The 26,536-nt window shown below is 36.3% G+C and overlaps 1 protein-coding gene across 1 annotated transcript; it reads left to right on the forward strand.

Annotated features, from left to right (window-relative positions):
- Positions 1–1,493: 1,493 nt before the first annotated feature.
- Positions 1,494–25,877, forward strand: LOC137391247 (alpha-catulin-like). The gene is made up of 11 exons (XM_068077661.1): positions 1,494–1,644; positions 6,907–7,108; positions 9,537–9,679; positions 13,300–13,419; positions 14,404–14,493; positions 15,139–15,306; positions 16,450–16,647; positions 18,186–18,254; positions 18,354–18,512; positions 24,746–24,838; positions 25,062–25,877. The coding sequence occupies exons 1-11, from the start codon at positions 1,525–1,527 to the stop codon at positions 25,209–25,211; spliced, it is 1,512 nt and encodes a 503-aa protein (XP_067933762.1). The 5' UTR covers positions 1,494–1,524; the 3' UTR covers positions 25,212–25,877.
- Positions 25,878–26,536: the final 659 nt, after the last annotated feature.

The raw sequence follows: 26,536 nt of genomic DNA on the forward strand, positions 1-26,536 counted from the left end.
CAAGGAATAAAGTTCTAGAAGAATCTTTCACTAATACTGATTACTAGTAAGTAATGCGATACAATGAGAACTAGGAGTGTAGTAGACTAACTAAATTTACTGTCTTCACCAGAGCTGGTATGAGTGGTTACAGATATACCTCATCTGCTTAGTCATGTCCAACACAGCGCTCATGTATGTGACAGGTCATATCATTTTCAAAACAAATGAGGTCGAATCACAATATCTTTTTTAACCCTGTGTAATAAAAATTTTTTCAGATTTTCAAAACTGTTTTCAGACATGAAATCAAAGCAATTTAACCTGATATGCAGCTTTTTATCGAAGGTGGTGTTGATCAATATGGTCAACACAACAAACTGAGAAATTTGTCTTAAAAGATGATGGATTGGTTTTAAACAGTATTATTTGTTGACATTTAGGAAGGTCATAGCAACTGCACACTACAAACATTACAATTTCATGAATGTTGGAAACAACTTAGCTTCATCAAAAGTGTAAGCCACATGGACAAGTTTTACTTTGGGAGCCTATTGTGCACTATATAAGATGCCTCATTTGTATTGAAAATGATACGACCTGTTACATATTATATAAGTATTCAATGAGTAATAATATAAATGCCATAAAGTTCTATGTTTCTAGCACTCATGAACAATACCAAGTATAGATTAATTCTAACAGTTGACCTTAATGCTGACCTATTGATTTATAGCAGTTATAAACCTAACAACTTCTATACGCCATTAAGGTTAAAACATAAAGTAATCAGTCATTTCCTATGCAGGAGAGGTGTACTAATTTAAACAGCGAAGGAAGTAAAGCAACAACATTTTTAAAAGCAACTTCATCAACAACAAGCACATAATTTATTAAACTTTACCACAATAATACTTTGAAACAATGAAAATAAAGTTAGTTTTTGCCGAAGTAAATGTCTATTGCCTTGTTCAAAACCAGCCAGTTCCTTGTGTAGCTAAAAAGGATATACTAGCTTTTCAACTAATTGTTACAAAGAAATTATACATAGAAATAATTTTACTTCATTGTCATACACAAAAAATATGCATCAAACATTTTTTTAAATAAATTCAGATCATACTTTATGCAGTTTTACACTTTCTGTGGTAATTCTTACAAGCAGTTGCGGCACAAAGATTGACAGCTAAAACTTAGGCAGCTTATAAACCATGAGAATGTATCTTAAAAAATCAGACTGCCTATCAACAGAAACATCTTTGTTGTGAAATATTGCAAGGAAATACACATGTTGTACATGTTCTTAGATGTAACATCGATATAACTATGCAATTAAACAGGAGTTATCTTCTCAACTATTAAACTAATCTTGCTCATTAATTTTGCGTTTCCTTTTTCAGCAAATAGCCTGTGCTTTTGCAGTTTAGAGCAACGAACAATGATAACTAGGTAGTCTTCAGTTGTCCAAACTACATCTGTATCTCCTAAGTTTTGCTCTTCTTGAACATGGCGAAACGGTGATCAGTTAAAAAGCAAGTGGAGAAAATGAATTCGATTGACAGCTCTTCTAAAGCTTACGCTGAATTATCGTCCAAAGAAGGTTTAAAGTTTCTGGATATTCGAACCAAAACAATAGAGTTTACACTTTTCCCATTACTTAAGCAGGTATTTGGTCTACCATCGTTATAAACATACAGCCTTTGTGAGGTCAAAATAGTCGGCGTACACGTGATAAATACAGTTCATTTATAGTACCTAATTGCATTTTATTGCTAATTTTCATCAATCTGTTTACATGCAAACATTTACAAAAATAATGTTCTGCCTACTGAAAAAGAAAGAATGATAGTTGCAAATCACGTTTTGAAGTGGCTCAGGTCTCTGTCTCAATTGCATGGCGTTTGTTTTGTTTTATCCCATTGTCATTTTTAACTATGTATATTATATGATCAACGATCACAGCTTAAGCTACGAACACACGCTAACATAACGAACTTGAGTCATGACATTAAGTTTTTGAACATTATTAAATTGTTGCATCACAACAGTAGATCATTATTTTATGAGATTCTTCCAGGCACACTACAAATCAAGTGTTACACCCAATATGCGTCTGTGAAAAATTGCGTGATGTGTTCTACCATACACAAAGCAACTTTCAGACAAAAAATGTCTGTAATAGTCGACGGTACAACTAATTAAATAAATCGAGCATTTGGAAAAATAAGAATTATCTTATTTTTATCGATATATGCTAGTCAGCACTATGTATTGCACTCATGTATTTAGCATAGGCTATGTTACTGGTGGTTTTTCATTAATCAAAACGCTCTAGATTTTAATAGTTGTGGTAGGTAACAAACTTCAAATTTACAAAATAATTTTTGGGGATTTCTACTGATCACCGTGTTGGTGATGATGAAGATTAGATCAAATATTAACAGTAAATAGAGACTTGGTTCTTTGTTAGTGTCTATAATACAGAGCATATGTGGCAGAAAGTAATTCGTTTTTGGTTTTATGATAGATGCCATCTATTATCTAAAAAATCTAAAATACATTCAGATATACAACCACTAAAACTAGCAACATATATGTTTCTATAAAAAGGTTATATATATAAACATTAGATACGTACTTTAAAGATGATGCATCTATTAGCATAGCTAGTTGAATAAGAGAATTATTTTTTAAACACTGCTATGTCTATGTGTACATCAGAAATAGTGGAGTATATTCTCTCATTCATTGATTTGTTAGAGTTAATTTTGCTTGATATGCCTTATGATATGATTATCATCCTTACAGACTTGTGCATGTAGTGTGTTTTAATTGGCTGGCCTGAAACTAGAAAGAGGTATGTTGCAGTGACACTGGGTCATTAGTTTTCTCAGATACTGCTCTATGCAGTGAGTTGGCGACTGATTAGACTAAGCACCGGGCCTGCAGCGATATTAAATCTAGAGCAAATGTCATAACCAGTCGAAACTCAGCCTCCTCTCTTAAAGCTCTTGGTCTATATACCCTTCACCCTTTGTCCATTTTTCAGGTCAAAACTACAGTTGAGTCTTAAAAGATATTCCTAAAGTATTCTCGTCTTAGGCCCAATTGGTGTGTTATATTTTCAAACTTCATGGCCACTGGGAACCAATCAGCCTTGTCTCAAATCATAATTTTACAGTCTTGGATGAAAATCGCAGCTGACAATGATTTTTTGGCTGCACAAGTTACAAAAACATCTGCATTCTTATGCCCTATGGAAAGTGTGGTATAACATTTTGCTCAAAATAATTTTTTTAAAATCATAAGTAGTGGAAAGATTGATTTACATTGGTATATACTGAAGAACTGTATATCATCATACAGAAAACACAGACTTGAATTGCTAGAAACTAAAGATGTCCTACTTGTAATGTGATATATAGTAACTCCCAAATTATGCAAGAACAAAAACTGAATGCTTGCTGTTTACTGACCTTTGTAGCAAATGAAACTGAGACGTGTTGTATTTTTGTATCGAACAGAATACAAATGAGCCCAAATTCGAAGCGAATGGACCAAAATACGAAACAAACAATGGGGCCAAAATATAAAAGGTTTTTTGGGCATTCATATCTATTAGCATCTTTCATAAGTTGAAGCGAAGTTTTTACCAAAAGATGTTTCATAACTTGGAAATTTCATATGTAGTCTTTTGTAAGTAAAGGTTCCGCTGTATTTAAAAGGCAGGCACCTTCGGTTCAGCATATATTACTAAGGTGGATAATATTTCTGTTATCGCATTCATGGTTTTCATAAGTATGGTGTTTTCATGACCAGATATTTTGTCTTGGTCGTTGTCTCATTGCCCTTTTTTGAAATCCGACTCGAGTGTCCTTCTTGTAGGCAGTTCTAATATTAATGCTCAGCTACCTAGGATCATCAATGACTTTGTAACTAGGCTCTTTTGATTCAGAAATGGATAAGATATGCAATTCGTATGGGCCTTTGCAGCTGGGAAATGAAAAAATGGACATGTATGTTGTTCTTATGCGACAAATTACAGTGATCATTACGAAACTGTAATAAGCATATTTTTCTCCTAGTTATTTTATTGAGTCATTTTTTATTATTTTTAATCAAATTAGAAACTGCAACTTGTTCAAGAATTCTATTAGTAGTGCTCTTATTTTGCTGTTAGAGGTTGACTTGCAACACAATTCACATTACAGTTATTTGGTATCTAAAGATTCACCATGTCTTACTCTGTTGTGTTGTAGGTGGAAAATAATGTGGAAATGTGATTACAAGCTCTTTAAACTCAAAAACAAACAGTTAATCGCTGCCATCACGAAACTGCCGTAGATTGGAATCCCTTTCCAAAACGGCTGAAATGGGTCGTAGCTGAACAAGATGGCTTTTGTTTACACTTTCATGCCACCTGATTCGTCGAAATATCTTCACAAATATACTTCACGCATTCAATAAAACCATGTCTATTGTCCTGACACATCTATTTCATCATCATTGTAATGCTGTCATTTTGAGCACTGATATCTCAAAACCCACTGTAAAAATTCATTTAATTGTTTAACCTTAGCTCGAAGGAGTGCATATCATCCTCTGACAAACATGGCGAGCCCGTTGGTCACCTGTGATAGTCCAAAAATGTGGCAGAAATTATTTGCGCTGTTTGGCAGGAAGTATAGGCCACATGATCAGATTACGACTAGACGATTAGACCAAGCCGAAACAAAACTGCAAACTAGTGAGCATCTATATTTGGTAAGGGCTCTTCAAATGGTAAAACCCGAAGTGTTTGTCATACACTAGTGCTACGAGAAGTTTTTTATTGAGCCTTTTATTGGCCTTTCAATTCACGTGATAACACCGCGTGTCAAAACAATAACCAAATCGTTTGACTACGTCAGAGACATAAATTGATTCCAATCTACAGTGGTGTCGTGATGGCTGCGATTAACTGTTCGTTTTTGAGTTTTTAGGAGCTTGTAATCACATTTCCACATATTTTGCACCTACAACACAGCAGAGTAAGACATGGTGAATCTTTTGATACCAAATAACTGTAATGTGAATTTTGTTTTTTTAAGTGTTCGTGGTCGTTTTTTTTGTCAACATTAAGTGTTGAGAGTTTTGCCATCATCTAGTTTACCTGCCTCTCACCTAACCCTTTTATCTCTCTCTCTAACTCACTTGCCTCCTCTCCCTCTCTGCCAAATTTATACCACTTGCCCTTGGAGAGTCGATGTTCCCTCTGGTCTACTCCATCCAGTGCCAGTATCAACAGGATTTTAAAGATTGAGCATCACCATTCCTAGATTAATAGCTTTCCAGCTTAAGTTCAACGATTAGTATGAATGAATATTGCAAGTTGAATTAAATATATACATAAATAATTGGTTTGTATTGTATTCATACAAACCACGAAAAATAAGAATCAATAACAAATTCAATCTAACCTGCTATTTCAATTAACATTTTTAATGTGTTTGAACTCTTGTGTTTATGATGCTAGTTTATAGAAGCTTTTTTATTGTCTTTTATATATTCATTTTTTTGCTTTGTAGACGTGCCTTCTATTGGGTTGTATTAGCATTAACAGTTAACAGGTCTAAATAACATTAGTGTTTCTTTGGCTATTTAGTGAATCCGTATAAAATGGAAACAAAATGTCAAACAATTTATTCCGATGTTCAGTTCTGGAAGTATTGAAATTTGCTCGATGTCAGCTTAACATTTTTTTCCATCACAAATATTTCAGTAGAGATCCATATCTAGGTCTGTTACGATGCACCACACTGTTGAACAACACATGAAACAATTAGAACTAGAACCTACATAACAGAAAAACATAACAAAACACAAGACAATTAGAACTAAGACCTACGAAACATAACATAACAATTAGAACTAGGACCTACGTAACATAACGAAACACAACGAAACAATTTGCAAAATTGATACAGACTGCAATAGCAGCCCTAAAACAAGGATGGTATGGTTGTCCTTGTTTTGTGAAATATTACATATGAAGATTGAGGTTATACCAGTACTATATCTAGAGGTAAATGTGTTAAAGTAGTTTGTTGTTGTCTTTTGGGTTCCAAATTTCCATGGTTTACAAATTCATTTTCGTTTTTGTAACTTGCTTGTTGTTAAGGCGCCACATTTCTATGACCAAGTTGAGCGGTTTTCATGGGGACATTATATTGAATATGGTTCAGTGCAATAATTGATGCCATTCATATAATAACTCCTTTTAAACTCGCCTGTTTAAAACTTAAAGCTGCTGCTTGGGTATCATCCGTTGAAAGTTTGTTAAATGCCCCAAAATGTCCATGGTCTCTTTTGTCTATGTCTAGGGTTTCCTTTGTAGTTGTTACATCTTTAGAAGGTCATTTGCCCATGTATATGACCCAATAAACATAATATTGTTCTTATGACTTTTCTTGAGCATTGCTTGGCATTGCTCAGAAAAACCTTTAGACAGAGCATAAAAGGGAGGCAGCTGATAGGTATGCTGTCTTAAACTCCCTCTGCGACTGCCTGCTTGTCTATTTCTAGCTACAGGGCCAAAGATTAAATGCACAGCAATGTGCATTTGTTTGAATTGTTATGATGGGGCATTTTGTGCAATTTGAAAACGATTTGATAGAATGGTGTTACGATCCATCGTATTTTCATCAGTCTTTGGTAAATAGTTTATGATAATATATTGCTGGTTGATCTACAATTAGAGAAATAAGGCACTACGTCACCTATGCTTTATACTGAGCTTTGTGTAGTTAAACTGGTTGTAAATATAGTATTTTTCTTTTCTCTAAATCTCAAAAACAGCCGAGACAGTATAAGAATTGCAATTTTTTACCCAAGTAAAATCAAGCAATACATCACAATAAAATCCAAGCACAAATTGTTTTTTTTCAGATCACTCATCTTGTTAACCAAAAGTCTGAGTCTTCTCCTGTGCATAATGGCCGTCACTCGCAGTCAAGTGACGTGGATGACCTTGGCGCATCAGTGCAAGCCGCCATAACTGAATTTATTGGTGCTGGGGAGAAAGTTGCGTCGGAACATCCATCTATTCAACAGCAAATGCTTGAAGCCTGCAAGCAAGCATATGAAGCATGTGAGTTGTTGGCAGACTTTTGTAGCCTTACAAAGGTACCATGTGGTTACAGACCCTTTTGGTACTATGTATTAACAAAGGTATCATGTGGTTACAGACCCTTTTGGTACTATGTATTAACAAAGGTATCATGTGGTTACAGACCCTTTTGGTACTATGTATTAACAAAGGTATCATGTGGTTACAGACCCTTTTGGTACTATGTATTAACAAAGGTATCATGTGGTTACAGACCCTTTTGGTACTATGTATTAACAAAGGTACCATGTGGTTACAGGCCCTTTTGGTACTATGTATTAACAAAGGTACCATGTGGTTACAGACCCTTTTGGTACTATGTATTAACAAAGGTACCATTTGGTTACAGACCCTTTTGGTACTATGTATTAACAAAGGTACCATTTGGTTACAGACCCTTTTGGTACTATGTATTAACAAAGGTACCATGTGGTTACAGGCCCTTTTGGTACTATGTATTAACAAAGGTACCATGTGGTTACAGGCCCTTTTGGTACTATGTATTAACAAAGGTACCATGTGGTTACAGACCCTTTTGGTACTATGTATTAACAAAGGTACCATTTGGTTACAGACCCTTTTGGTACTATGTATTAACAAAGGTACCATGTGGTTACAGGCCCTTTTGGTACTATGTATTAACAAAGGTACCATGTGGTTACAGGCCCTTTTGGTACTATGTATTAACAAAGGTACCATGTGGTTACAGACCCTTTTGGTACTATGTACAGTCAAACATGGATAACTCGAACTTCAAGGGACCGAGCAAAAGTGTTCGAATTATCAGAGCGTTCAAGTTATCAGAGCACTGTCACAAGTCCATATATTTACTTATTTATTAGTAGATACATGTACATATACAAACTATAATATAAATCAAAAGCACAAATGGCTTGTTTCAAATTAAATGCTTCTAATGTAAAGTTTAAAACGTTTTCATGAATAAGTATAGAGACTTTTCTATCACTTGAGATTGGTTTTATGTTTGAGGTGATGTTATTGCCAGGACGTTTTTTTTAGATTGACATTGGCAAAACTTGATCGTTGTTGAAATGCTCAAAAGAAAAGACATTTTTTTCTTTTGGGGTTTTACCCACGATCAATTTTGCCGTTTTTTCTTGAAGTTTATGCAAAGATTACCTTACTTTACCTGGGATTCGTTAAGAGCAACACTCCGAGGCAGTTCAATTAGAAGTTTTACGAGGTTTTACGTACATTCTATATCACTCACGCTTTTTTAATAGATACTTATTGAATGTACACACGTATTCTGTGTTTAGGTCAAACGATGAATAGTGTTTTGTAGCTAAGACAACGTATACGTTTAATTACAACAATTTTTAAGACGTTTTAAACATTCAATATTCCAACGTTGATTCAACATGGAAACAACGTCGGAAAACTATTCATCACGGGCTAGCTGGGTTACGCCACGCACTCAAGGATTTTCGCCACGCACATACAAAACAAAAACAACATGGGATTTTGGTTTTGTATGTGCGTGGCGAAAATCCTTGCACGCGTGACCCGGCTAGCCCGTGCTATTCATCGTATCGCAGTATAAATCAAATTTCACCAAACTTTTAGAAAAGTCGTTGACAAAAATATTTTGCCGATGGTGGTAATAACGACGCTTATGAATTACGAAAAGATGAAGTTTACCTCTATGGCTTTGAATAAAGTGATTTTCTAAAGCGATAATAACCGTTTCGGTAGCCGTTGGGCAAAAAAACAGTTCGAATTAACAGTGTTGAGTTCGAGTTATCTATAGCAATTTATCATTCCGTGGGAACGGACCAAAGGAAATGTTCGAATTAATCATGTGTTCGAGCTATCCGTGGACGAGTTATCCATGTTTCACTGTATTAACAAAGGTATCATGTGGTTACAGACCCTTTTGGTACTATGTATTAACAAAGGTATCATGTGGTTACAGACCCTTTTGGTACAATGTATTAACAAAGGTATCATGTGGTTACAGGCCCTTTTGGTACTATGTATTAACAAAGGTATCATGTGGTTACAGACCCTTTTGGTACTATGTATTAACAAAGGTATCATGTGGTTACAGACCCTTTTGGTACTATGTATTAACAAAGAACCATGTGGTTACAGACCCTTTTGGTACTATGTATTAACAAAGGTATCATGTGGTTACAGACCCTTTTGGTACTATGTATTAACAAAGAACCATGTGGTTACAGACCCTTTTGGTACTGTGTATTAACAAAGGTATCATGTGGTTACAGACCGTTTTGGTACTATGTATTAACAAAGGTACCGTGTGGTTACAGGCCCTTTTGGTACTATGTATTAACAAAGGTACCATGTGCTTACCCTATGTTTTATGTCACTAGCATTGGCAAAAGTTGTTTATGAAAGGAAATGACTCGGTTCTTCTCTGTTGCAGCTGAGCAGATTGTGGGGAAAACAAGTTCACATCTCAGCAAAGATCTTGTACCTTCAATGAGAAAGCTGTTGGCCACTATGTATAAGGTGCTTGTGCTGGCTGATTCTATAATTATCAGTGAAATAATGCAGGCACGAGACAAGGTATGTACTTGGAAGATAAAACCAGTGCTCTCGGTTTAAAGATCTGATTGCGGCAAATTTTAGTTGATTTTAAAAGAAAGTATTTTTTCTCTATCAGTTGATACGTTGTTTGTTGTGTTAGTCGATCTCATTGTCAAAATATTTGAAGATTAAAATCGACAAAAAATTGATCGCGGTAAAAACGCTCAGCAAAAAAAGACATGCCCAGACTTGCCCAAATTGATGTAACTAGTGATACAACCTGTCTCTATCTCTCGTATTCACATCGGCTATTGTGATAAAAGTCTTGTCCTACGCGGCTCTATTGACATATATTTTATGTTGTATTTGCTCATGATTGCTAGGATAAAATTTTAAATCTAGCTACAGATACATTATTATAAATGTCTCAAACGCCTCAAATAAAGGAAATTAAAAATCTGTCATATTAGTTTCCTCTTAATGCTGTGTAAACATTTGAGTACCGACTATGATTCTACCAGTCTACGGTAATTAGGTTGTCGGGTTAACTTATTTCATCGCGGTCTTTGTATCAGCTAAGTTCTCAGTTGCTGCCCACACCGGAAATTCGCTACTAATTAAAATGAGTCCACCGCCATCTTTGAAAAGAATATGTTCGAATATATGGCGAAACCAACTGCATCCAAAAAGGCATGTATAGTCATCTAGTATAGTTATCTAGTCATTATTACTTTATTAGTATCAATTTGTAGAAAAAATTTACTGGTCACATTCGATTAATTTATTCAAATACAAAACAAATTGTTTTATGAGTTGACCCAAATAATGAAAGCAAAACAACGACAATTTCGTTGAAATCATTTAACCCACCGATTCTGGCAAAGGATTACTAAAGCCATTCTTGCACCTGGTTGGCGGTTTGTGGACTCACCTATTTCACTTAGTAGGGTGGAAAATAAAAATTTTTGAACATAATATTTGGTCCGTTGGAATTGAGTCAAGCTATGAAAAATTACCTGTCAATACAGCTCTGATTACACTTCATAAACCTATCTATCAGACAAGATTTCAGCATAGATCGAAACAGGGCTATGATGTATTCAATATGTTCTGCAAATCATGTTTTGCATTGTCTTCAATATTATTTTATTACATAATTTTTACAAGCCAAAAGATTTTCATCGCATCATAAAGTTTTTATTATAAACATCCATCCAAGTCGTGGCCACTCACATAGTTTCAGTTCACATAATAGGACAAATTAATCTACTGCAGCAAACTCAAACAAAACATATCATGGCTTGTGCAGCACACATTCGTGTCTCTCTTTGCCATTTATGGCAGTTTTCAGACTGACACAACTGATCTGCTAGTGAACCACATGACCATCCTGTAATAATAAAACAAACGTAATGTATGTCGCTCTAATGCGTATCTACTGAAAGCTTACAATTTGAGAGTTAGATTGACTGCGAGTGTAATTTTCAAAATGAATAAATGTTTACAAAAACATAAGTACGCTAAGCCAACAATTCGAAGCTTTGTTTCTGAGAGTTGATGATGAGCATTGATTAATTGATTTTCCTCACTTTCTAAAAGTGAGAAATGAACATAAATTCTAATCATAAATATAATTTACTAGCTATAACTGCCAAAGAAACTTTTAAGGAAATGTTATAGCTAGGTGAAACGATAAAAAGTTGTGAAACAATTAAAAAGTTATGAAACGATGATTCGTGTTAGCAAAAAGTTATAATTTTACTTATTAGTAGATGTATTCATGAGTTCTACAATTATTACCATTAGTTTAGAATATACAGTCAAACATGGATAACTCGAACTTCAAGGGACCGAGCAAAAGTGTTCGAATTATCAGAGCGTTCAAGTTATCAGAGCACTGTCACAAGTCTATATATTTACTTATTTATTAGTAGATACATGTACATATACAAACTATAATATAAATCAAAAGCACAAATGGCTTGTTTCAAATTAAATGCTTCTAATGTAAAGTTTAAAACGTTTTCATGAAAAAGTATAGAGATTTTTCTATCACTTGAGATTGGTTTGTTGTTTGAGGTGATGTTATTGCCAGGACGTTTTTCAGATTGACATTGGCAAAACTTGATCGTTGTTGAAATGCTCAAAAGAAAAGACATTTTTTTCTTTTGGGGTTTTACCCACGATCAATTTTGCCGTTTTTTCTTGAAGTTTATGCAGATTACCTTACTTTACCTGGGATTCACTGGCAACACTCCGAGGCAGTTCAATTAGAAGTTTTACGAGGTTTTACGGTACATTGTATATCACTCACGCTTTCTTAATAGATACTTATTGAATGTACACACGTATTCTGTGTTTAGGTCAAACGATGAATAGTTTTTTGTAGCTCAGACAACGTATACGTTTAATTACAACAATTTTTAAGACGTTTTAAACATTCAACATTCCGACGTTGATTCAACACGGAATCACTAGCCGGGTCACGCACTCAAGGATTTTCGCCACGCACATACAAAACAAAAACAACATGCGATTTTTGTTTTGTATGTGCGTGGCGAAAATCCTTGCGCGCGTGACCTGGCTAGCCCGTGCTATTCATCGTATCGCAGTATAAATCAAATTTCACCAAACTTTTTAGAAAAGTCGTTGACAAAAATATTTTGCCGATGGTGGTAATAACGTCGCTTATGAATTACGAAAAGATGAAGTTTACCTCTATGGCTTTGAATAAAGTGATTTTCTAAAGCGATAACAACCGTTTCGGTAGCCGTTGGGCAAAAAAACAGTTCGAATTAACAGTGTTGAGTTCGAGTTATCTATAGCAATTTATCATTACGTGGGAACGGACGGACCAAAGGAAATGTTCGAATTAACCATGTGTTCGAGCTATCCGTGGACGAGTTATCCATGTTTGACTGTATGTATAGGATAATCAAGGTTAAAGATAAATTTACCTCCATTCTCCTACCTTACTCTGCAGCATAACGCTGCGCTGCTGACGCCTGTCAGCTCTAACCATAAACTTTCTGTCCCAATCTTTAATCACCTGACACTCAGAAAACTTTGAGTTACCGCTGAACTGAGCATTGTTACAATTCTGTTGTTCGTCAATAAAACGTCAATAAAACCTGTCTGTGCAGTAATTAGAATTTAACGTTGTCAATTAATTTAATTCAGTAAATTAAATATCGATGTCGATACATGTAGCTACTAGAATCTACTACTAATCAATGCGTGTAACTGACTAGTAATGGAGTAAAATCCCTACCAACGAGAATCTTCGAAATCACAGACTACCCGGTTTACAAGCGATAAAATTTAATATGACCTATATAAAAATTTTGTGCTGATGATTGGCTAATGAAGAGATTTTATATTTATCGCTCGTGGACTCTTTTCACATGTATCACACGTATGAAGCACCCTGTCGAATCTGAGCGTTTTAAAAGATGGCCTCATTCAAACGCTTATATCTCTGGACAGGGTTAGTCTACAAAGACAAAAATGACATAAAATTGTAGCTGATGTTTTAGTCTTTTATTGGTCGTAATTTCATTTGATCGACTTTTTTAACGCGATCACATCTTTAAATAGGTCAGAGGTTTAATGACTCTATGTTACTGTTGTAAGGTTTGTACTGCTGGCGTTTGTTGCAGGTCAACAGCAAACTGGATTTCTTGACCAAAGTTACTAATTTCACAGATTTTTTAAACAACTTCACAAGCTTTGGTGCTGAGATGGCGGAGTTTGGAAAGGTGACGGGAGAGAGGCAGTTGGTATGTTGTTAAACGCTTTTACTTTTTTTAAAGGCAAGAAAGAAGAATAGAGGTCTTTAATGTATGCATCCTGAGCTTATCATGAAGTCAGCTCAACGCATTTAATTAAGTTGATTATTAAAAGAGTTACTGCCTCATACTAGTTTATGATGCACTCTAACATGTTTATAAATCCTGCCAAAACTAAATAAATCGTCTAAAAACTAACAAACCTGTTTCACAGTTATTACAAAGACATACAAAAGTTCTTCTTACCTTGAAAAAAAATCCTAGAATGTTTTTAGAATTCATTTTAAATCATTTATGCACTGTTTAAACACAACCACAGTGTAATTATAGCCATTGTGGACAAGTTTGGGGTCCAGTAAAAGAATGTAACATGTAACATTATTCTATCCACAAGCTATATGTTGTACCGAGATAGTTGCATTATCCAGAACTTATACATGGCTGTCAAATGTATGCCAATTATATGAAACCAAACCTTCATTTTTTCGTGACGTCATTTTATCGTTGTCGGCCATCTCTATAGACAATTTTATCGTTAAAAACATGAAGCTTTTGCAATAAATTTTCGAAAACGATGCTTTTGTTTGCAATTTTTTATTATAGTATCAAAACTACACCAAAAAGTACTATTAAATAAAAGAATAACGATCGTTTTCTACAAATATGGCGGCTTTTTCTTGAACGAGCACATGCGCAAACGGCTTGATGACGTAAAAAGATGATGGATTTGGACATTTTCATCTTAGCTCCACGATTGTCTTACAATCAATGTTTGAAGTGTGTCTTTTACCATCATAGTTTACTGCACTGTTTATTGTTCATAATATAATGTAATAAAAGGTAATAAACAACTATATTTATCATCAGAGCACAAGGTGATAGCAATGAAAAACATGACCATATGAACAGCTACTTAATTGCAGTCACCCTCATCTTCTTTTGCTGGTCAATTGCTGCCAATTTGCTCCGTTTCAGGACATGAAGAAGGAACTTGATGCCGCTAAAATGGCATGTTTGCGAAATTTCTTGGAGAAGAGCACAGCTATATATCTGACAGGCTGTAAGGTGAGTAGAAGGTCTGATAGTTGGGTGTGTGAGCGTATCTAGCCCAGCCCTGGGTTGGCTGCTTATGTGGCTGCCTTATTACAGTCTCTTCAAGCCCAGGTAGGTATTTCTATAGCTAAAGTTTAAGGCCCTCTTTACAGAAGCAAATCGGTTTGCTGTGAGTTATAGACTTCTGTGTGATAGCCTTCACAAAACATATAACTCAATATGACTGATTGTGTGTCTGATAACCTGCTGTGACGGAAAGGATGTGGAACACTCAGAGAGTGTGACATAATGGAGATGTGACACACAAGTGTGACATAAAGTATGGCTAAATGGTGTGACAAAAGGGAAGTGCAACACAAAGAGGATGTGGCACACATGATCTGGTACACAAAGTAGTTATGACAAAAAGAGTTGTAACAAAAAGGTGTAACACAAAAAAGGTATGGGGCAATAAGGTGTGACACTATGGAGGTGACACAAAGATTAGACAAAGGGGAAATGTGACACACACATGAGGTGTGGCAAAAAGGAGGTATGATAAACGGATGTTTGAGAGTGAGTTTCAACCGTATCATTTCCAAAGTTCACTCATGTTGCTGGAAACTTATTTACATTCACTATCTTCATGTTTGACACGTTGATCTGTTTATCCTTTAGATATGCCTTCGCCACCCAACCAGCACCCTCTCCAGAGATATCCGGTCTACTATAGTCTCCCTCATGAAAAAGGGCCTCGAAGAGATCATCGATATCGTCTGCTACGCCGCCTGTGCTAATACAGATGACCATGAGAAGATCTTGTGCAAAGCCCTAAATGCCCACAGTGTAGGATGTTATGTATAGCCTTAGTTCTCATGCTATAATGTTTCACGCACTCGTAGTTGCTCGGCTACTATATGGTTATCTCATACATCACACGATCATATGATTGTACCTCATGTAGCCGCATGTGTAAGCTAGGAAGTTACTACAGTCTTACCTCGCCGTATGGGCTGACTGCGTTCCAGGTCTGAGCTCGTATGTCAATTCTCTCATTTCTCAAGTCTTTCTTTATAAAATAACTAGATACAAGTTAATCCATTTCCTTTCTCTGAAAAAGCACCTAAAAGCAAGGTATTACGTTAGAAAAACATGTTTTTAATTGTGCAAATTCACCACTTATGCTCACAAAGTAACAAATGCCTACCTAGTGGTTATGATCTTCAATAAAACGTAACATTGCTATGTACAGTACTGTATGGAGTTCTGACCTTTGAGGCAGACGGTAGTGGCTAACAGCTGTGTGAGAGAGACTTGAGGGCAATACTTTTGATAACGCTACACTTTGGTGACGCTACGTAAATAACTTTTAATTTAACTTAAATGAACTTAGCTTACTATGCACACGCTTGAAACTGAGTTTTAATCTTACACTTGACCTATTTCTAACTTTGTCTTAGTTTTATTTTATCATCTACCTGCTTGGCTTTTATTGCCTCGCTTTCTCCTACATCTTAGCTGAACTTTCAAACTGATCCGATGGGAAAGACCGAGTGATGCCGTTCTCGTAAGCGGTCTCTCGTATACTCGGCTAGGCCACCTAGCGACCGTATCGAGAACCGTCTCTTATGTTCGTATCTTAAATGTGTCTTGTATTTCAAGGCAAATATTCGCACGACATTTTCCTTATATCTCAAATTTCACATATGTGGGACACTCGTATGTTAAGTTATGACTGCATGTACTTGTGATTCTCACAAAATTTGTCCATAGCTCAACTTCAACTTGAGGTTTTAACCCGCTCATGTACCTTGATTGTACTATCTTCAATAGTCACTTATTCTTGTGTTATAGAGTAAGTTTTACTTGAGGTTGAACAAAGTATTGTATGTAGAAGGCTTCTGGGTTTGTTTTTTGATTTAGAATAAATTAGCCACTTATTAGAAATTGAAGGCAAAACCTCTGAGAAGTATCTATTCAATTTTGTAGGATGCCCTCGAAATGTGCATCATTCTCTCTGGTGACTCGACTTCCATAAACAAGGCGAAGGAGAGTTTCTCATTGGTTGACGAGTTTGTGCATGAGTTCACAGACTCAGCTTACACGCCACACGAGCACCGAGAACTTATAATCCTCATGTGCCAGAAGTGCGAGGAGGAAGTCGATCAACTTGCTAGGCTACCAATGGTCAGTTGGCTGTAGCACACAGTTAACGCTCCTACAACGTAAATATCCATTCCGGAAATGTCTACGTTATAGAGATTTTATGTTATACAAACAGTAAAATGCATGTAAATTACTTAATCTGTTCCAAGGTTTTTCCAAATTCACCTCTTTGGCCACGCAAAAAGAAAAACTAAACTTAAATTTTTAATTTGTTAGCTGTACCGTAACTGTAATATTATTAGTTTGCATCAACAACTTATCTCCCTTTTCCAATCAATTTAACTGGTTTGATAGACCATGATTGCGGTAATTTTACAATGTTGAATGGGGAACGCACATATTCAACGTCCATTTACAACAATTTGTTCATTTTTTGAGACAGCAAAGTCTGTTCTGGAAAGTAAAACTAACAACCAATGTTTTATATGTTTACAATAAAGCAAAACAAAAACCCGTTCGCCGTCTATCTGTAACTAGGGGTCAAGGTTAGGATAAAAGATATTTCGGCAAAGCTCCCAACTCATGACATTCAGATTGGTAGACTGATGCTACAACTAACACCTGCACCAATCAATCGCCTTTAAGTATTTATTAACGATTACGCAGCTACCTATTCTGTGTTTCATCGATACATCTGACAATCTCTCATGACAAACTAGCATGTCATGAAGTTGTATATATAATAAATATAATGCTATACGTACTTCATGTTTTTTTCACAAATGCAGTGAGAGATGTTAGTATTCCAATCGAATTTGAGAAGTTGCCTCTACTTGACACCTAAAGTTGTATGCGTAAATCTTTTACGTTGTCTGGAATTTACGTTATAGGAGGTTTACGTTATATACATTATAGAAGCATCTACTGTATGTGTTGCTGGTCATAACTAACCCTGTAGTTACTGTGTAGCTGGTCATAACTAACCCTGTGGTTACTGTGTAGCTGGTCATAACCAACCCTGTAGTTACTGTGTAACTGGTCATAACTAACCCTGTGGCTACTGTGTAGCTGGCCATAACTAACCCTGTAGTTACTGTGTAACTGGTCATAACTAACCCTGTAGTTACTGTGTAGCTGGTCATCACTAACCCTGTAGTTACTGTGTAGCTGGTCATAACTAACCCTGTAGTTACTGTGTAGCTGGTCATAACTAACCCTGTGGCTACTGTGTAGCTGGCCATAACTAACCCTGTAGTTACTGTGTAACTGGTCATAACTAACCCTGTAGTTACTGTGTAGCTGGTCATAACTAACCCTGTAGTTACTGTGTAGCTGGTCATAACTAACCCTGTGGTTACTGTGTAGCTGGTCATAACTAACCCTGTGGTTACTGTGTAGCTGGTCATAACTAACCCTGTAGTTACTGTGTAGCTGGTCATAACTAACCTTGTAGTTACTGTGTAGCTGGTCATAACTAACACTGTAGTATATGCGTAACTGATTATAACATACTTCTTATATATCTGCAACATTACATTAGACCACTTTACAAATGTCTGCAGCTTTAGATTGACGCAAAGACAATTATTGTTGTATTCTCGTACCCTGCATGATTGTAGAACTCTGATGGGGCTTTGGAATCTGCTATATCCAGTTGTCAGACCTCCACACATAACCTGAGACGCCAGGTAAGCTGATCGTAACAGTTTACCTGTTTGTCTTGTGATGTTGGTGATAACAGCCTAGGGTTTCTCTCTAGATATTTTGTTATACATGATTTTCCACAGCTGATACAGCACACTATAACAAGTGCAGCGGAGCTGTTCGGCAGCAGCGTTGACACTGGCTTACTGGCAGCCCTTCAGGCAGCTGCCAGCGATGGTGACAGTGGGAAGGTTGAAAACATTTCCTCCCAGATAAGAGATCACGCTGATCAAATTCAAGAGGTATTTCTTACTCTATGTTGTTTTCGTTGACATGGTTCCATCTGCATTTTACTCCATGCTCCTTTCTTAGGCATGATCCTAGCTGTTCTAGTACCTAATAGTTAGCTCGTCTCTCACCCAATTAGTTAACGTTTTACCCAATTACCATGGCGCTCTATTTTCAACCTTCTTCTATAGTGGCGGTCAATTGGAGGCAGCGTTCAAATAGAGGCTGGCAGTGTATTTTTCAAATGGCTCGTCAGAATTTTCGGAAGATCAATTCAACCCTATTATGGGCGAACCGAGTGTCGCCTATATTTTGCTCTTTTTTTCCGGTGGAGCGATATTAATATTTTTGGATGCAATAAAATCTGCTAACTTACCTCCAACTTTTCAAAGATCTCTTAATAAATATGCATCAAGAACTACTAGAACACAATGTGTAAATGTAAACAAAGTCACATCTCAGTCTCTAAACATTACCTGTGGGGTACCCCAGGGATCTATCATGGGTCCTACCTTATTCTTCCTCTATATCAATGACTTAGTTCAAAGCGCAAATTCTTTTGAAACAATTCTGTTTGCAGACGATACCACTTTATTTTTTGAGAGTAACAGTCTAAATAGAGACATGGCTCAAATCAACTTGAACCTAGAGAAGTTAAAATTTTGGTGTTTTGCTAATAAACTGACGTTAAACGTAGATAAAACTAATTATACGATAATTAAAAACCCCCAAAACAGATTTCAATTAAACGAAGTGGTTTATTTAAATGTCAGACAACTGAATTACTCAGATAACGTTAAATTTCTTGGAATTATCATTGATAGCTCACTAAGCTGGAAAGACCATATTGACAGCCTCCGTTCAAAACTTAGACAAAGCTTGGGTCTGATTTATATAGCATCAGGATTATTACCTAGAAATGTTTTGATTTTGCTTTACAACAGTCTCATCAACAGTAAAATTATCTATTGTATTGAGGCTTGGGGAAATGCACCACGGAGTCACCTAAATAAAATTTTGGTAATTCAAAATTCGACTATTGAGAATAATTTTTAATAAACCCCCACCTATCATACTTCTGATCTTTACAAAAAAGCAAATATTCTACCTATTCATGAATTATATCTTTTACGTATTTGCACATTGGCTCATTCTGAATTTAAAAGCTATATTAAATCTAAGCCAGATCCACCTTATGATACCAGAAACTCTCAATTTTCTCTTCCCTTGCTACCTTCGACCTCCGCTGTTGGCCACAGGCGTTGTGCTTACCAGCTGGCGGCTGCTTGGAACGGACTGCCGGTCGGATTAAGGCGGATTGGAAATCACACTGTTTTTCGAACTACTCTAAAACAATGGCTCCTTGACTCTCTGACATAGCTTTTTTAGTAAATGAACTTTTGTTTTTGTTGACTGTCTACCCGGGCTCTGCACCTCGACTAGCTATGCTATTGTGCATGTGGGCCCTCATCATTAAATATAGATTGATTTTTCCATTACTCCATTTTTTTTATTCTCTGATGAAAATACAAACAAACAAAGAAACCGTGAAATATCTCTACCGGTTGATATCTATTGCTTGCAATTGATCTGCGATGATATTATAGCCTGTCCTTCGTTGTAATTTGTTGATATTTTCAAGTTTTTTTGTCATTTGAAATTTGAAGTTACATTTTAATTGTATAAATATATTTAACAATGTTGCATAAAAGCTCATTGTACCCATTGATATGTTTGCTACAGTTTGCAGCCAAAACTAGTTTTTATGTGCAATAGAAGAGAGGAGTTTTGGGCGTCGATCCATTGTAAGCCATGTTAAGATAGCCACAAGGATGCTGTGAAATAGCATGCTATAAATCTGCATATTTAAAGTTATATAATGATAATCTTTCAAATGATACAAATATATATACATTCATGAGCAAGTGACATAAACGAACTACACTTATATTTCATGCAAAAACAAAACTAACGTTTTAAAAAAAATATTTCCATCGTTTGCTCGGATAACTGCTTTCTGATTGTTGCTTTCGATGGGCCAAACATCTTCTGGCTGTCCAATACGTTCCACAATATTTGCTGGTTTCAACTCTTCTTCTGCCCTGCTGAACTAGTTGATATTAGCGTCCAAACAATTTTTTGGCTGAGCAAAACCTTTACGCGCTGCATGTAGCACAAATTAATGCACCTTTGGCCAAATGTAGCACCTTTGGCCCAAACCTTGCAAACCATTTTTTATATACATGTTCTTCGAAGTATTAAAACCGCGGTAAACACAGAACTACTACCCTACAGGATGAAAATATTCGTTGGTCATAAAAATTTGCGATTTCGCGAACAGTCAATCCCGCGAATTATAAAATTCAGTGAATAATTAGTTCTATTTTTAATCACAAGAGAGAATAACTACTGCATCAAATTGAAAACTAGTCGCTAGCCTAGTTTTTAATGTAAATACTAAACGTAATTGAGTTCCAAAACATTTTTAAAATCATTGCCTGAGCTTTGAGCTAACACCATTGGCAATGCATCACATTTATTTACAAAATTATTCGAGGTTGTCACAAGATATGCAGAATGGCGTCATCGCGAAAATAGCCGCGAGGCAGAAGTACTAAACGTAGCCGAGTTCCAAAACTTCTTTAAATTCATCGCCAGGCTTCGAGCTTTATTGCCATTGCGTCAAACTTTACAAAATTATTGAAGGTTTTTACAAGTTATTCGGCATGGCTTCAGCATAGCAAAAAAGCTCTCTTAATCTTTTTACATTAGAATCAACTCCATCAATCTCTAATACCGAAGTCAAGGACGATCATGATTCTGATCTGGACATTATGGTATGTATTTGATTTGCAGTGCAGATATGTTTTTCCATAAATAACTGCATTAGTTAATTCTTTTGTTTAAAAACTGATCGCTTTCATCAAATACTTCAGCTATTGTTTTTGTACTTTTTCAACACTTGTTAATATTTTTTCTTTTTTGTGTTTACTGCAGATTGAGAATGAAACAACCTACTCCGATTACGAAAACTAGAGACAAGTTGTAATATTCATCAAGGCAGGAATATTGGCAGAGAGGCAACCAGTCAACCTAGACCCCTTCATCGACAACAACTTCTTGACATCGCTGTAGCAAACATGATTAAATTATATATTTTATTTCATGTATAGATATTATAATTTATTACAAACTTGAGTGTGCAAATAAAATATTTCAAATACAAATAAAATTTTACAAACGATGAATGGAGTAAATATAAACAGTTTAGTCCATGTGGCGGTTGTCTAGCAATAAAATTAAACCGGTACTCTTGATATGTGAATAATAGCGTGTAATGGTGCTTTCTGGCTAGTTATTTTGGTAATAGCAGCTCTGTCGCTGTCACTGTCTTGGGTAGGTGTTGGAAGGCGATTCTCTCGCCACTACATGGCTGGTAAGGAAGTTATCATCAGAACTCTCCTCGTGGCTTACTATTGCAAAGTTCTGCCGATTGGCCAAAGATTTGTGCTCGTAAAGGCGTTTTTGTTCCTTTTTTAAAAACAGATACAGTCAAACATGGATAACTTGAACTTCACGGGACCGAGCAAAAGTGTTCGAATTATCAGAGCGTTCAAGTTATCAGAGCACTGTCACAAGTCCATGTATTTACTTATTTATTAGTAGATACATGTACATATACAAACTATAATATAAATCAAAAGCACAAATGGCTTGTTTCAAATTAAATGCTTCTAATGTAAAGTTTAAAACGTTTTTATCAAAAAGTATAAAGATTTTTCTATCACTTGAGATTGGTTTGTTGTTTGAGATGATGTTATTGCCAGGACGTTTTTTTAGATTGACATTGGCAAAACTTGATCGTTGTTGAAATGCTCAAAAGAAAAGACATTTTTTTCCTTGGAGCGTTTTACCCACGATCAATTTTGCCGATTGTTCTTGAAGTTTATGCAAAGATTACCTTACTTTACCTGGGATTCGTTAGTAGCAACACTCCGAGGCAGTTCAATTAAAAGTTTTACGAGGTTTTACGGTACATTGTATATCACTCACGCTGTTTGAATAGATACTTATTGAATGTACACACGTATTCTGTGTTTAGGTCAAACGATGAATAGTTTTTTTTAGCTAAGACAACGTATACGTTCAATAACAACCATTTTTAAGACGTTTTAAACATTCAACATTCCGACGTTGATTCAACACGGAATCAACGTCGGAAAACTATTCATCACGGGCTAGCCGGGTCACGCACTCAAGGATTTTCGCCACGCACATACAAAACAAAGACAACATGCTGTTTTTGTTTTGTATGTGCGTGGCGAAAATCCTTGCGCGCATGACCCGGCTAGCCCGTGCTATTCATCGTATAGCAGTATAAATCAAATTTCACCAAACCTTTAAAAAGTCGTTGACAAAAATATTTTGCCGATGGTGGTAATAACGACGCTTATGAATTACGAAAAGATGAGGTTTACCTCTATGACTTTGAATAAAGTGATTTTCTAAAGCGATAACAACTGTTTCGGTAGCCATTGGGCAAAAAACAGTTCGAATTAACAGTGTCGAGTTCGAGTTATCTATAGCAATTTATCATTACGTGGGAACGGACCAAAGAAACCGTTTGAATTAACCATGTGTTCGAGCTATCAGTGGGCGAGTTATCCATGTTTGACTGTATATTCTCATAAGTAGCTGCGGTCACTTCAACCTCAATTGCCAAACCTCTCTGAATGATTAGTGATCTTCTAAGAATGACATCTACCACCCTTGTAATCATTGTTCTTCGGTGTATGATGAAAAATCTCTATCTCTCACTAAAGCAAATAATGAAGCAGTAGGGATGGAAAAAATTAGTATTGCGTTTTACCGAAGAACCAAAGTAAAATTCAACTAATTTAGTAAATGCCAAAAACTCATTACTTACCACAAGTTGTTGGCTTATCAAAGGCCTCCAAAGCGATGAATATTCGTGAAAACCTCTGGACGCAGCAAAATTGTTTACCGTAGAATAGCGTGATCGCCTTGCAGTTGTAAGCTAAATATAAACCGGAACACGCGGTGTGCGCATGCGTAGGAATAACTATTACTAGCCGCAATAGAGTAAACTTTTCCTAGAGAGTGGCAGTTTTCAGCCGCGAATAAATTCATCCGCGAATATGCATGAAAAGACAATTTTCGCGAAATATAACTCCGCGAATAAATTCATCCTGTAGAGTATTAACCTGAGACAGTTAGTAATTATTTCTATAGCGTTGCTTTGAAAGTTCATCTACCATCGTAAATTTAAACCGTTTTTCATATATGTAGGCTACTTCGAAGTAAAAAGACTGTGTTAAACAAGGAACTACTACTAGCCTGGGACAGTTATTAAGTATTTCTATGGTATTGCTTTCGAAGTTCGTTTACTGACGTAAATTTTAACCATTTGTTATATAGGTACATGTACTTCGAAGTATCAAGACCTCGTTAAACAAGGAACTCTATTAGCCTGAGACCGTTATTAATTATTTCTATGGTGTTACTTTCAAAGTTTTTACTAAAAGAATGCGAAAAGCTTTGGAGTTGCCATGAAAAAGAACAGTTCCCTCATTGTCCTTAAAAGGACAATGAGGGAATTGATTGTTATTAATGTAAACGATTCATTATCAGTACGATTTTGTGGACACTTTTTCACTGATCACTTGATATTATGAGTTCTTTAAGATCAATGATAGTCAAAGTAGTGGTCAAATGAAGGTGGTGTTCAAATAGAGAGTGGAGCTCTATTTTTCTACCCTTCTCTCGTAGTGGCTGTCAATTAGAGGGGGCATTCAAATAGAGGTGGATTCAATTACAGGTTTTATGTTAGCTAGTGTTTCATCCACTTAATTAGTGTTTCACCCACTTAACTAGTGTTTCACCCAGTTAACTAGTGTTTCACCCAGTTAACTAGTGTTTCACCCAGTTAACTAGTGTTTCACCCAGTTAGCTAGTGTTTCAGCTGGTTAGCTAGTGTTTGACCCAGTTAGCTAGTGTTTCACCCAGTTAGCTAGTGTTTCAGCTGGTTAGCTAGTGTTTGACCCAGTTAGCTAGTGTTTCACCCAGTTAGCTAGTGTTTCACCCAGTTAGCTAGTGTTTCACCCAGTTAGCTAGTGTTTCACCCAGTTAGCTAGTGTTTCACCCAGTTAGCTAATGTTTCATCCTGTTAGTTAGTGTTTTATCCTGTTAGTCAGTGAATACTAGTATGGATGATGGTGTGTTGCAGATGAGCCGACAGATGCAACATGTCTCCCCAACAGACTCCTTTTATATCAGGGTCAAATACACTGCTAGTTACCTTCTGTCCCTCACGGAGCTGGTAGGTTCCCAGAAAGCACCTGTAGCACTTGTACATTGCATTTGTTTTAAATTTACATTTGCTGCCTTCAACAAGTGCTGACACTTCACTTACCCACTAATAGGCAATGTGATGTCATGTGTTCATAGCATTACACCGCCCTTTACAAAAACAGGGTTCCCTTTCGTCTTCCTCTTATTGTTCTTTTATTAAGTAAACTCGGAGCTCGTCTGTTGTGTTGCAGCTCCTCCAAAGCGCAGAGGTTTTCTGCTTACACAGTCTGAGCAAGGCTGCCGCCGAAGGCTACTCAACTATGGCTGACTCATGGGTTGTTCTCATCGGAGAGCTCGCGGCAGCGTCTGAAGAGCTCCACCAATCTCTTTACCAGAGCTGAGTTCTCTCAACTGCCCTGGACTGTTACTCCGTTGAATAATTTTCTACCGCTCCTAGCCAATCCAGCGCTTCACCTCCTCGCTGTTAACTCTTCTCAAGTGTTAAAAAAGAGTCATTTTAATTTAGACATTTTATGCTCTCTGGTTCATTGTCACTCGCTGATAGCATTATGGTACTTGACATTTATCTCCCTCTTTATTATTTAAGTTGGCAGTCTTCGTCATAAGTTAAGATATGTCAGTTTCACTTGGTCTAAGGTATTCTTTTTATATGACCAACTCTCACTCATTGTTGCTTGAAGGCGCATTCTCCCTGCCACCCTGTGTATTGGTTAGAAAAATTATAAGTTGAAATTCTGCATTGATTGACTCTACTTGTCCCAATCTTGCCTGCACAATCCGAGCTCAGGTTATCACAGTCAACCTTTTGCAATAGCTTTGGTACCTTCAGGTTTAAAGCAATCATCATTTTATTTGCTCTAGGTAATTATTGTTTGTAGAGATAGCGAGTTATTTATTAATTTCTGTAATGTATTTTTACCACCATTGTTGTAGTACTTGATGCATGCTCAAGCGTATAAGTACCTTTTATCTTATTTCTTTTGACCTCTACATTTAAATTTTTTATATGTTGGAATTGAGCTTTTTATCAAAATAGAAAGGAATACTTGGACGACCTGCCCATTTTATTTGCCCCCAACCTTTTTGTCAAGAACTGAACTTAGATGTTTTGCCCTGACTTTCTTGTGCTTTTACAAAGAATTTGTCATTAAGCTTGGTCTAGGCACACGTATTACAGTCTTGGTGTGCGTTATCATTATGGTCTGGGCACATGCATTACAGTCTTGGTGTGCGTTACCATTATGGTCTGGGCACATGTCCTTATAGTCTTGGTGTGCGTTATCATTATGGTCTGGGCACATGTATTACAGTCTTGGTGTGCGTTGTCATTATGGTCTGGGCACATGTCCTTATAGTCTTGGTGTGCCTTATCATTATGGTCTGGGCACATGTCCTCATAGACTTGGTGTGCGTTATCATTATGGTCTGGGCACATGTCCTTATCGTCTGGATATTTTAATCTATAGTTAGCGATTGGTCGTCTGTTTTAAAGTTTATATTTTTAACTCTATCTTTGGTCAGTACAGAACTGCAACTGTTTGGTGCAGATGTGCAAAGTTGCAAATCCAACTGCAAATGTTTCATCTCCCACTGGTAGATGCATTTGCAGCAGTACATTTGTATTTGGATCTGCACCTTGCAACATGCTGCATCTCCTGATAGTGCCGACAACCATTCATGAGGTTGAATTGTGAGCTGAGTACAT

The sequence above is a fragment of the Watersipora subatra genome, chromosome 3 (genome assembly GCF_963576615.1).
Source record: "Watersipora subatra chromosome 3, tzWatSuba1.1, whole genome shotgun sequence".
In the NCBI taxonomy this organism is placed as follows: Eukaryota; Metazoa; Bryozoa; class Gymnolaemata; order Cheilostomatida; family Watersiporidae; genus Watersipora; species Watersipora subatra.